At 39.3% G+C, this 12811-nt stretch overlaps 2 protein-coding genes across 13 annotated transcripts in view; one reads left to right on the top strand and one right to left on the bottom strand.

Annotated features, from left to right (window-relative positions):
• HOOK3 (hook microtubule tethering protein 3) overlaps positions 1 to 11010 on the bottom strand; it is a 97931-nt gene extending 86921 nt beyond the window's left edge. Inside the window, exons 1-2 of one of the 2 annotated variants that reach the window (XM_074287386.1) lie at positions 10659 to 11010; positions 567 to 652 (exon numbers count right to left, since the gene is read on the bottom strand). In XM_074287386.1, the coding sequence (XP_074143487.1) occupies positions 567 to 652; positions 10659 to 10715 (143 nt within the window). In that variant the 5' untranslated portion in view covers positions 10716 to 11010. Of the gene's footprint in view, positions 1 to 566; positions 653 to 9722; positions 9862 to 10658 lie in introns of those variants that run through there. The other variant, XM_074287387.1, reaches the window with a different exon arrangement.
• A 222-nt stretch (positions 11011 to 11232) lies between these two features.
• The window catches only part of RNF170 (ring finger protein 170), a 50382-nt gene continuing 48803 nt past the window's right edge, over positions 11233 to 12811 (top strand). For 3 of the 11 annotated variants that reach the window (XM_074287392.1, XM_074287396.1, XM_074287394.1), the window contains exon 1: positions 11653 to 11785. The gene's annotated coding sequence lies outside the window, so the exon portion shown is untranslated. Of the gene's footprint in view, positions 11333 to 11509; positions 11935 to 12811 lie in introns of those variants that run through there. The other 8 variants (XM_074287391.1, XM_074287388.1, XM_074287395.1 and 5 more) reach the window with 8 other exon arrangements.

Genomic DNA, 12811 nt, shown 5'->3' with positions numbered 1-12811 from the left:
TAATACACCCAGAAACTTCTTTCTGATGTACCAATTATGTGTAAGGGCTTATAAAAACTAATCATGAATTTAAGAAACGGAAGATCTGAAAATTTAATATAACACAAACACAAAATCACATTAAACCAAAAACACATCACAGGTTTGTTAACCTAAATTTTCAAAAAATTATCTTAAGATAAAAACAAAATTACTAGGTTAAAAGATAGCCACATACCTTAGTCTTTATTGTTAAGATACATGTATTGACTCACATTTAGAATTCCCTTACATAAACATTTTTAACCATTACCATGCCAAAATTTAACTATTCACTTATCTAAAACAATAAAGTTAATCCTCCCAGTTTGCTAGACATCAAGAAAAAGCTTTGTTTCTCTGAAATGCAATGTGGAATTACACCTTTTAATGATCTATTAGGCATAGTGTAAAACTAAATTTTTCCATACCTACAGTTTACTTCTATATTAAAAGCAAATTTATCAGGTCAGTCCTTTTGAATCTTTAAGAAAGTCAATATCCGAATTATTATGTATATTTCATAATTTCTACTACGTAGGTCTTACATCTTTTGAAGCACCTGGGCCATCACAACCCCATTCGTTAAATCTTCCACAGTCTGGCATGGTGCTTCCACATTAAATGTCTGGATCTGCAAATAAGAAATGAAATAATTTTGTTATTTGCCAATCAAATAATAATATCGATTAAAAGTAATTCTTTATTATATTAAAATTAGTTTTCAAAGGTACATACCATATGCTTCATAGCTAAAGCCCTAATTTCAGATGTCAACAATAACCAAAAATGTTTCTTGTAAGTTTGAAAAGAAACACTATACAAAATAAAATACCCCCTAAAGTCAGTTGTATAGTCAGACAATAATGGCTAATGCTCTGAGGATAAATCACAGATTTCAATCAAGGCACATACATTATTCCTTGTTTAAGTAAAAAAGAAAAAAAAAATTTTAAATTCAAGGCAAGGCTCAGTAGTTCAGATATCAAACTATATCACAAACTAGTAATAAAAAAAAAATTTTGGGGGGTACAATTTGATTTTAAAAAGAAGAAAAATTCACCAGTAGAAAAAATTAAGTATTCAAGACTCAGAAGCAACTGAACATAGCAGCAATGTTAAATAATCACGAGTATGCCAAAAAAGTGGTGTAAAGACTATGCAACTAACATGCTAAGAAACACAATTTGGCAGAAAAACATCTAATAGAACATGCTACAATAAATTCTAAATAAATATCTGACGTACCTGTAAAGATCATTTCATAAACTAAGAGAAATGATAGACTTCACAAGTATAGATATAGGATGAGTCCTTGACCAAATAAAGGTTAAAGATAAATGGACAATTACTATATAAAATTAAAAGTTGTCGGGATTAAACAACGATAGTCAACTGGGCAAAAACATCTCTCCATCAGATTTCTCTGATCCACCCTTAACTATTTTCTTAGCTATGTGGCCCAGGGGCAAGTCACTTGTGGCAGCAACACTTTCTTTATCTGTAAATTAGGAGTATTAATAGAGCTTACTTCCATCCCAGGGTTGATGTGAGAATCAAATTAGATGATATTTGCAAAAGTTAGCAAACTTTAAAAGTGCCATGTACCTGTTAATTATTATTATTGTTACTATTTCTAAGACACATAGGGAAAGAACAAGAGCCATTTTTGAATTCATAAATTGTCAAAGAATAGAGACAGTTCTCAAGGGAAGAAATCCAGTCTATAACTATAACTAGTCCAACCTATAAAAAATGCTCCAGATGACTAATGATAAGAGGAATTTAAAGCAAAATAATTCAAAACAATGTGAGGTTCCATTTCACACCCATTGGAAAGGCAAAGATGACAAAAAAGGAAAACAATTACAATTCCTGAACTGACAGGAAACATGCTACCCTACCTCATCAGAGGTGATTACTTCTTTACTTGACTACAGATATCTGTTATAGCTTTCCCACTCCTTACACCTTACTCTCCTGCAATGTGGGGAGGAGGTAGGAGGGACATAAAATATATTTTATTAAAGAAATCAATTTTGAAAAATATTTAAAACACATTTATAGACAATCCTCTTTTTGTATTGTGTCTGCTGCTGTTTTCCTAATAAAAATTTTTTGGGAAAATAAAATGTAAAGTAGAACTAACATCAATATGTTTGTCTATCACCAACCTTCCCATCAGCTAAGGCAGAGAGGCCTTGGAACTTGTGATCACAGGAAAAATAGTTTGCAGACAAAAAACTTAGGAGCTATGAAGATTCTGAATAGCAGAGCTGGAATTTCTCCTATCATAGTAACTTAAAGGTACTTTATGGCTTTGGAATGGAGCTAGGATAATGCTCAGTATACAGACTTGGAAAAGATAATCTAGTTGCAGTCTTAGTTCTATGTCTAAGAGCAGTGTTAACTCTGATCATATCATTTCAATTTTCTGGGCTTCATTTTCCTTTCCTGAAAAATGAGGGGTTTTACTACTAATATTTTTATTTTACAGATGAGGAAACTGAGATAGAGCAAAATGGTTCTGCACATAGTCCAAGACATCATTTAAATAGGGGAACTGATCTCTAAATTCAGTCCTGACCTCAGAGGATAAATGCACAAACAAAAGGAAGCATTATCAGAATAGGTATTCTGAGATTTCATAGGAAAGTCAAATATAGACAGTATCAACAATTTATAAGAAGATCATTTCTGGCTAGAGAGATCAGGGCCAGTTAGAGGGTACAATGGATAAGAGTGCTGGGGCTGGAGTCAGAAAAACACAAGTTCAAATGCCAAAGACCTTATTAGCTGTGTGACCTTGGGCAAATCACTTTCTCCTAGGGTTGTTGGGAGGAACAAATGAGATAATTATTTGTAAAGCACTTAGCTCTTAGTAAGAGTGCTATATAAATGTTAGCTCCTCTTCCTCCCTACTCATCTCCACCTGAACTTGAGATGGACCTGGAAGGTTCTATAAGATTTCACAAGCAAAATGAGGGAATGGAGTCAATGGAAGCTCTCAAGCATCCAGATAAGAAATCCTGGGGTAGCTCAAGGGCCAATAGTCCTATGGTGCTAAAACAATTTGTGGGTTAGGGAGATATGGCTGGGAAAGAAAGGCTAAAGCCAAAATATGCAGGATCAATAGATTTAAAAGCTGGAAGGTAATTTAGAGAATCCAATCCCCTCCCCTTACAGATTGGAAAACATTAAAGTCAAGAGATTAAATGGCTTGTTCAAGGTTTTGGAGATAGTAAATAGAACTCAGATGAGAGTCTTTATTCCCTGACTCAAATCCACTTTTTCTTGATGGTCAGGCTAAGGAGCCTACCTTCGTTCAGTAATAATGGAGTAACAAGATCTATTGATAATTATTGAGACATCAGAATCCATGAAGCTGGATGCAAGGGATAGGGGTAGGAGAGAGCAGACCAGAATCTGAAGACCTTTTGAATTAGTGCTTTTTACATTATATTTGTGAACAGCAATGACGGGTAGACCAGCCCTGGTTGTAGGAACAAAGTGGTCAAGTTAAGAAATGGATGGGGAGATATTGCAGTGATGCAATTAAAAACTTATCAGAATGACATCTGATAAGCTGGGAGGGATGTAAGAGAGAGGGAAATCAAGGGTAACTCCAAGTTTGTGGCTGTAACTAGAACAGTTAATTTACCAACAATATTAGATAAATGCAGTCTTACTATGATCTATTGCAAATCTATCACCTGGAACAAAACACAAATGTTTCAAATCTTAACAGAAGAAACACTCATGATGATATTTGGTTCTTATATTATCAGTTCCACTCATTCATTGCCTTGCCTTTTTGAGTTTAAAGGATATGCTTGAAAATGTCAACTCTTCCTCTCCACCCTGAGTCAAAAACACATCCCTGTTTTACAATTTGCCCTGACAATCCAGACTAGTTTGCTTGAGCTACTCATGGATTTTAACATTCAAATCCCAAAATTTAGAAACTTAAAAAAAGTATTAATGGCAACAAGAGTTTGGACTATCAAAGGACCATAGCAAAAGTTGAAAGAGAGATTATGAAAGACTTTATTCTTTGAAACTGTGTGTACTTAATTATTTTAGTCTGGATTCAAGTTCTGTGTCTGAGGCATACTAGATCTGAAACCATAGGTAAGCAGTCATTTGCCCTCAAGAATTCCCCAAGCAGCTGGAATAAAATTTCGAGACTTGAGGAGGAGACAGAAAGAGGGCCAAGAGAGGAGGGAATTCTCACACCCCAAATGAATTTTACAGTATTCTTAAAGACATCACAGGATTGTCAAGTTTTTTTTTGTTGTTGTTGTTTGTTTTGGGGGGGTGAAAGTTCCCATCCATTTTTATTACTTATGAACATTGTATTTTTATATTGTTCATGTTCTCTAAAGAAAAAATTACAGAATTACTTCCTAATTCATTAAAAACCACAAGAAAGTTGAATTATTTTTAGGCACCAGAAAAGGACTCAAAAATTATCTGCCAGTGAGAATGGAATTAGGGATGTTTAGTGATGGTAAATAGTAGCCCATAAACCAAACTACTATTTCCACTACAAAGGATTAATGCAAAAATAACAATTATTATACCAGTATATTAAAAGTGAAAATATTTTTTAATAGATATAGAATGTAAGTGAGGACCTTTAAATTTGGTGAAAAGAACACTGAATTTTTAACAAGACCTCAGTTCCAATCTTTGCTTTAACTTGAGCAAATTACTTATCCTCTCTTAACCTGAGCCTTTCTGGATTGCAATAAGAAATTGGAGTAAGATTTCTCACACCTAACACTGTGATTATGCTTCGCATGAATACAAAAACCAATGATTAACTAGTAGGATGATTTTTTTTTTTTAACTAAAGGTAAGAGTTAACTAGAATAACTGGATGGATCTTTTATAAAAGGTAAATAACTAAAACCTGCCAAAAATAAAAATATCCCACCAATTATTTTAAAATGTCAATGTTTTTCTTGTTAATAAATAAAAGAGAATACAAGGCAATTTCAAAAGAAATATCAAGCCTTTAATGAAAGATCATTTTGAAGTGTTTCCTAACTTTATAAAAGACATCTAGGTGGCAAAGTATAGACCACTGTCAGGAAAACTCACTTCTGAATCCAAATCTGGTCTCAGACACTTATAAGCAGTGTGACCTTTGGCAAGTCACTTAACCCTATTTGCTTCAGTTTCCCCATCTGTGAAGTGAGTTGGAGAAGGAAATGGCAAATGTCTCCTCCAGTATCTCTGCCAAGAAAATCACAAATGGAATCGTGATGATCTGGACATAATTAAAATGAATGAATGAGTCTTATAAAATAAAGAGATAATAAGACTGGTTGTTGACCCTTCCTTTCAAACTTTTCATTTATAATCTACTTATATTTTTCATAGTCCTCACTGTAGAAATTTTTGCTAAAATGCCATCATTGGCCATCAATGCCAATGCAATGGCCATTAAAAAAGATTATTTTTCAATCTTATTTTCCCTGACTTCTCTACCTCCTCTGAAAATGGACTATTTTGACCTTTTTTATTCTTTTTATTCATTGTAGAATACTTCTTAGTGACATGCCAAGCCATTTGAAAATTTTTCGATATTCTAAATACTAACAAGATTTTCTCCTCTAAAATATATTAAATATAAAATGATGTATCAAGATATTTATAATGTAAAACCTTTTAAAAATCATTAATTATGGGACTGTAACATGCCAGGTATTGTGCTAAAGAGAACAGACATAAAGATAACAGCCAACAATTCCTCCAGTCAGCTTACATTCTATTGGGAAGCCCAAATAAACACATGTGAGTGCACATAGGTTTTGTATATAACCTAAATATAAAGAAGGTTTGAGAAGGGTGTGTGTCAGAAAAGTGTTCATATAACAGAAATAGTTTGTGCTAAATCTAAGAGAAAGTGATGAAGAAGGAATGCATTTAGGCATGGACAACAAAAGGGTGGGTAAAGGTATACAAATTGGAGGTTAAGTTTTATATGTGAGGAATAGTCGAACAGAATAACTGGGCAGTGGAGTGTGTGAAGGGAATTAAAAATGTGTAAGAAAGATGATGGCACAGATTTTGAAGTGTTTTAAATGACAAAGGATTTTGTTTGATCTTTGAGGTAAGAGAGTTTATAAAGAGAGAAAGGAAGAAATATGGTTGCAATTTAGTGATCACTAAAGTGATTTTTCTATGTAAAATAGGGATAAAAGGTGACTTGAAGTAAGGAAAACAATTAGGAGACTAATGAAACAGTCCAGGCAAGAAACGATGGTTGTGTGGAGAACAGAAGCACACATCTTTAGTAAGATAAGTTTTAATTCTTCTATTTTATATCAAAATTTCCCTGTCAATTCCTTTATCTTTAGGATAGCTAAAACCCTAGAGCCCCTGAATCAATATTTATACTTTTAATCACATCTTTTAAGCCTTATCTGTGTCTTTAGATACATCAATTTGAGAAATACTGTTCTAGACCATTCTATTTGCTTTGTACTTTTCAGCCTGTTCCTTCATTGTTAGAAAAATACCAAACTGGTATTGCCTAGGGGTACTTTTCTTGGTACCCTGCATTTCTTTTGCTACATTTTACTACTGTTTTTCACATTTACATTAATTATATCTAAGAGGATCATCTTCAAATTTACCTCTAAATTTTATTCTGATTTGTTTCTGTTAAGACTATTACTATTCAACTGATCTTTGTATCTGCGTCCCTATTTTTCTACCAAAGGAAGGGCAATTTGTCCAGTTTTTGAAGCAAATAATCTCAGATCCTCTCCTTTCTCTTTGTATCCAAACTACTGACAAATATCTACTTCTACATACCATCCAAATGATTCCATTACTCTCATATATCTAATCTTATCAAACCTTAAATCTTATTCCTTCTGATATCAGTATCCCGTCTCCAGTTCCTAGCCTCAAAACAGACTTTTTACACCCACATTCTCACCAGTTTTTAATGTCATACTTTTAGAATTGCCAACTGTAGAAAATACAGTGGAATCACTGTATATTTCTAGTGTTCAATCAGCAAGCATTTATTATGCAACCATATGCTAGACACTGTGCCAGGCACCTTGGGAAACAAATACAACAAAGAGACAATTCCTCTTACATTCTAAACCCAGAAATCATGAACTTGTTTTAAAATATTTTGATAACTGTATTTCAATATAATTGGTTTCTTTTGTAATCTTATGCATTTTGTGTATTTTAAAACATTATTCTGAAAAAAGATTCATAAGGACTGCCAAAGGAGTACAGGACACAAAAAAGGTTATGGTACTTGTGTGATACATGTTCACAAATAATTAAATAAATATATAGTGATATATAAATTAATATAATATAAATTAAATATATAGTGATGGAGGGGTTGGAGCACTAACAATTAAGAAAAGCAGAAAAATCCTTTTGATGTTACTTTGATCTAAATCTAGGGTTTCCAAGAAGCATAAATGAGAATGTAATACAGTATTGGGCATGCTGTGCAAGGAATGAAACAAAATTATTAAATTATATGCCAGGCACTTTCCTAAGAGCTTTACAAGTTTTATGTCATCTGGTCTTCAAGATAACTGTGAGAAAAGTCCTAATATTGGCTCCATTTCACAAATGAGGAAACTGCGATTAAAAGAGATTGTGATTTGCCCACAGAAGTAGTATATGATACAGGTTTTGAACTCAGGTTTTCCTGATTTTAGGTCCAGCAATCTATCCAGTGAACAACTAGTATGTAAATGAGAAATGTTAAGTCACATATGAAGAAATGTACAGTTTAGCTGGAACATATAAGGTATGAAGGGGATTATTAAATCTGGAAAGTTAGACTAGAACTAGATTAATGGAAACTTTAAATGAAAAATCTATTCTAAAACAGTTAAAAAGAGCAATGTTTGTTATAAAAGCAATGAGGAGCTACTGAAGCTTCTTGAGCAGAGGAATGTTAGAGTCAGATCTATGCTTTAAGATCATTTTGGCAAGATGGATTCGAGAGGGAAAGACTATATAGAGGCAAGAGAACTCACAGTTTAAGAAAATGTTGATTAATTATACTAAAGTGTACAATAGTGTGTGAACAGAAAAGCAAAAGAAGCAAAAGCAAAAGAATTGAGGATTAGTGGCAAATAAGAAGAGAATAAAGAATAGAGGATAACTCCTCAGTTGCAAATGAGAGTGACTGGAATGGCAGTATTTTTCAGTAGAAAAAAAGGAGGAAGAAGGTCTAAGGGCAGAGATACTAAGTTTTGTTTTAGGCACATTTAATTTGAGATCGTGGAGGCATCTAGATGGAGATATCCTATAGGCAGTTAGTTGTTGATGGAACTCCAAAGACAGAAGCTTTGGATATAAATACTTCCATAACTACAAAGTATTATGGAAGCTGATGAGATAACATATACAGTGCAGAAAAAAACAAAGAGGTCTCAGGACAAAGCTATAGTTGGAGTGCTAGACAGGAGGAGAAGACTACAAAGGATAGGTCTAACAGGTAGAAAAGAAACATGATGGAAAAGGGTCACAAATATTCAGGGAGGTGAGTACTCAGGAGAAGGGAGTTAATTACTGGCAGATAATGCAGAGAAATCAAGAGTAAAGAAAGAGAAAAAGCTATGAGATTTAACAATTAAGATGTGAGCAGTTTTTATTATAAGGAAGAACTCTCTTTAAAAAGGAGGATGGAATACAAAATGTCAAAACAAACAGTACCAATAAAAATTAAAGAAAAAATTCATTCATGACTATGGAGAATGTAGTTTCAGTTCACTAATGGGGATGAGACTCGCAGGAGCAAGTAGAAGATGAGAAAAAGGAGGTAATGAAGATAGACAGTGAAAGAATGTCTGCTTAGGGGAAAGGTGGTATTAAGTAAAGATTTAAGATTGGGCGAGATCTAAGTATGATTGAAAGCAACAAAGGTACAGTCAGTGGAAAAGAATGGACTGCAAAATGAGAAGAGATAATTGAAGGGGGCAAGTTGCTGACATGAATTCTGTGTAGAATTGGAAAGGAGAGAGAGAGATCCTAATTGATTACTTAAGTTTTTTTTCAGTGAAGAATGAAGCAAGGTCCTTTACTGGGAAGGCCTAAGATCAAAGAAGGGAAGCATGATGGTGTAGGCTGCTTGAGAATAAAAGGTATGGAAAAATAACACCTGAAGAGCAATTCGAATACTGTTCCTAGTAGAATAAAAGTACTGGTGGTCAACAATGAGGACACAGTTGAAAATGCTAACAAGTCTGTGGTTAAAACCAATTGAACTTTTCTTCCAATGGTAATGGGAGATATATGGAGGGTGCATAGGGTATGTAAACCTAAAGATCTAACTTCCAATCTGAATCCCTATCATCAAGCTTTTATTGCTGATAACTGTCCCCCCCCTTTCTCCACAACCCCCCTCATTTAGTTCATAAAAGATTGGAATATATGAATCATGAAGTTATTTTGTATGAAAATCTTCCTTATTATGAACTACTACAGTTTCTCTATTTGTTAGAAAACAATGTAGCAATGTACTGCCTTTTCACAAGCAAGTGCTTTTAAGTTCCCACTGGGCACACTGTACTGGTCTATGTTCTTAAGGAGAATTTAAGAACAAAGAAGCATAAAACAAAGTTATCTGGCTCCAAAATGCTCTATGACTCCTTTACAGACACCTAAATATTCTCCTGATTACTCCATTCCACACTTGCCTTTACCTCTTCCTTTCTGCTCCTTCAACTGCCTTCAAGCACTCCTCGCACCTTCCACAAGCTCAGGACCTCTGAGCACAGTACCACCAAGTACCTCCTAGTACAGAGTCCAAAGGTCCCGACTTTGCTTAGGATGAGATATCTGTATCATTCCTGTGCCTTTTAAGGATAACTTCCCTTCTCACAGGATGTCCCAGAGTTCGACGGCCAAGTTCCTGTTGTTTAGTTGTTTCAGTTGTGTCCAAGATCCCATCTGAGGTTCCACTTCCTTCTCCAGCCAATTTTACGGATGAGGAAACTGAGGCAAACGGGGTGAAGTGACTTGCCCAGGTCACACAGCTAAGAAGGGTCTGATAACACGTCTGAACTCGGTCTTCCTGACCGGAGGCCCAGACCTCTTCTGCCGCACCACTTTTTTAAAGCCCCCTAGCACCTTCTGGGCATTCCAAGGTTTCATCTGAGACAAAGACTAGGACCACTACTACGAATCGGGTTCTGGGCAGCCTTTTCCAGGCTTCACTAGGAGACACTGCTGGAGAAGGCTGGGCGAGCCAACGTTAGCAGCAGCAGGGGGAAGCCCTAGAGCCTTTCACAAGCAGCAAACAAGCTCCCTAATTAAAGACTCGCTCACGCCCGCTCATTAGCCTCCATAGAACCTGTTTTCACATCAGAGATCGGGCTACAGACGCAACTTCGGGTTCCCCTGGAGTCGCGGACGTGGTCCCTAGGCTCCCACCCCATCTCCCCGTCATCGGGGGGGTGCTCTGGGGGTGGGACGGTGGAAGAGGAGGCGAGCCCCGGTGTCTACGCGGCCCCCGCCCGCCCGGATGTGACGGTGCCACCACCCGGGGTACTCCCCCTTCCTCGGTTCCCCCCTCCACCTCCCGGGAATGTGAAAAGCACCAGAGAAGGAATAAACGCCCGGCTCCCAGGGTCACGTACCCAAGTGAGGAGGCTCTCGCACAGCTCCACCCGCTCCAAGGACTCCACGTTGAACATCTTCCACTCTGAGGTCAAGCGGTACCACCCGCCAGACTAGCCGGAAACCGCTGCCGCCGCTACCGCGGCCTGTGTCCGCAGAGTCCGGGCCGCTATGCCGACTCCCCTTGACCACTCCCGCAGCGGACACTTCCGCAGGCCGGTGCAACCGCTTCGGGCCAGTCACCCTTCTTTCCTACGCCCAGCTCCCGCCTGCGTGCCGGCTCTGCGCGTTCACGACCACGCCCGCAGTCCGATGGACTACCCCTCCTCTCCAGCCAGCTTGTGGCTGCGGCCGCTGCCGCCCCCACTGCGCACAATCACATTCCTCGCCGGCCAGTCAGTTCCAGCCGTCAACGACGTAAGCGCGCGACCCTGACACTCGGCGCCTCTTGCGTGCTTGAGGCGCACGCGCGAGGGAGGGATGGTCCACTTACTTTTACCCCGCCCCCTCTCCCTTGCCTAAGCTCGGGAATTGCGCTTGCGCCAGCGGTGGTGGAGAAAACCTCAGTATATAAATAAATAAAATTTGAACCAGTGACTGTTGTTGGGGGAGGGGTAGCAGAGCAAGTCGCCGGAAATAATCCCTTTCTCTGTCAACTGAAATTGACGTTCTGCTTTGTCAGCTGTTGAGAAAGGTACGCGCGCTCCCGCCCCGCCGTCGGCTTTCCTGGAGCGCGCAGCGTCGGCCACGCGCCTTTTCGGTCCCGGGCCAGGGATCCGTGGCTCCTCCCACTACCCTATTAGGCCGGCTCCGCCACACCCCCGCTCCGGACTTCTCTCTGGTCTCTGTTCCCAGCTCCTCCTCCTCCAGGGGGAGCCGGAGAGCTGGAGGGGAGTGGGGCTGGTGAGGAGGAGTTGCGGGTTGCTGGGCAGCCCGGAGGCGGTCTAGGGCATATTGGGAAGCCTTTGCGTCTACCGTATCCTTAGGAGCCTGGCTGCCCGTCGCTGAGACAATCGCGCCTGAGCCTCTTCCGGGCCCGGGACGTCGCGGCCCAGGCCTGCGCCCCCGAAGCGCCGAGCGGGGATAACTGGAGGCTGGACCAGGTGCGCGCCCCGGGGCCGGGCCCGCAACGGACTGGCCGCCCGAGGTGCGTGATGGGGGCCCCGTCCCGCGCCTCTGCCGGCCTTCCCTGGTGTAGAGCCCGGCTGGCCCCTTCCCTGGGCCATCTCATTGATTCTTTGGGGCCTCAAGGACTGGGAGGCGGTGTGGGCAGGTGGCTGCGACTCCCGGTGGTGGGTGAGTATTTAGGCCTGGCGCGCCCTCTCGGGCGCGCAGTTTTGAGAATTGAGCCTTCTTTTCCCCAGTCAGTGGTGCTGCTGGTCAACTCTCCCAGTCTCCAGTGCTTCCTGGAGGAGGAGGCAAGATGTAGTTGTCATAAACTGTTACTGTACTTAGGCGTTAATCATCTCCCTCCTTCCCCCAATCTCTGCAGGAATCCCTTGGTGCCCACCGAGGCACCTTTGCCCTCAGTTGGCGGCTTCTCTTCCTATTCGCCCCACCCCGCCTTTTTTTTCCTTTTTTTAAGCTGAACAGGAATTCAGATCAGTTTAGCATTCAAGGACTCTGCCTTAGATACAAACTTGAGACAAGCCCTTGTGAAGCCTTCTAGGGAGATTGCAGATAGCAGATACCAGTTAATCACATGTTTAAAAGAAAGACTAGTGACGTGTATTGTGAAGTATGGGAAGGCAGAAAAGCCACTCGGGGAAAGATTCGGGGAAAGAGAAGTCTTCCTCGGCTGAGGTGACCCCGAATTTGGGAGCTTATAAAAAATGATGACTGAGGGGTCTGGGCAGGAGGAATGGGATAGACTATTGAGCAAGTGGGGTTATCTTGCCTTTTTTATAAATGATACTCAGTTTCTTAGGAATAAGGAAAGAAACATTGTTGCAAGTTATTTATGGTATGTTACCAAGGTCTTGTTAGAAGGTCACAGAATTGCAATTCACTTTTTTTTATGGCCACTGGATCATAGGTTAGATTAAAAGAATCCCTCTTCCATAGCTTTACCCCGAAATGCTTGGATTGCTCCCCCTCCTCGTATCAGGTACCTGGCTTAGAAGTCACAGAATTGGAATTTCCTTTTTATAATCATAGGGATCATAACTTGAAA

This window comes from Sminthopsis crassicaudata, chromosome 2, assembly GCF_048593235.1.
Source record: "Sminthopsis crassicaudata isolate SCR6 chromosome 2, ASM4859323v1, whole genome shotgun sequence".
Classification (NCBI taxonomy): Eukaryota; Metazoa; Chordata; class Mammalia; order Dasyuromorphia; family Dasyuridae; genus Sminthopsis; species Sminthopsis crassicaudata.
This window is presented reverse-complemented; position numbering and strand designations above follow the sequence as displayed.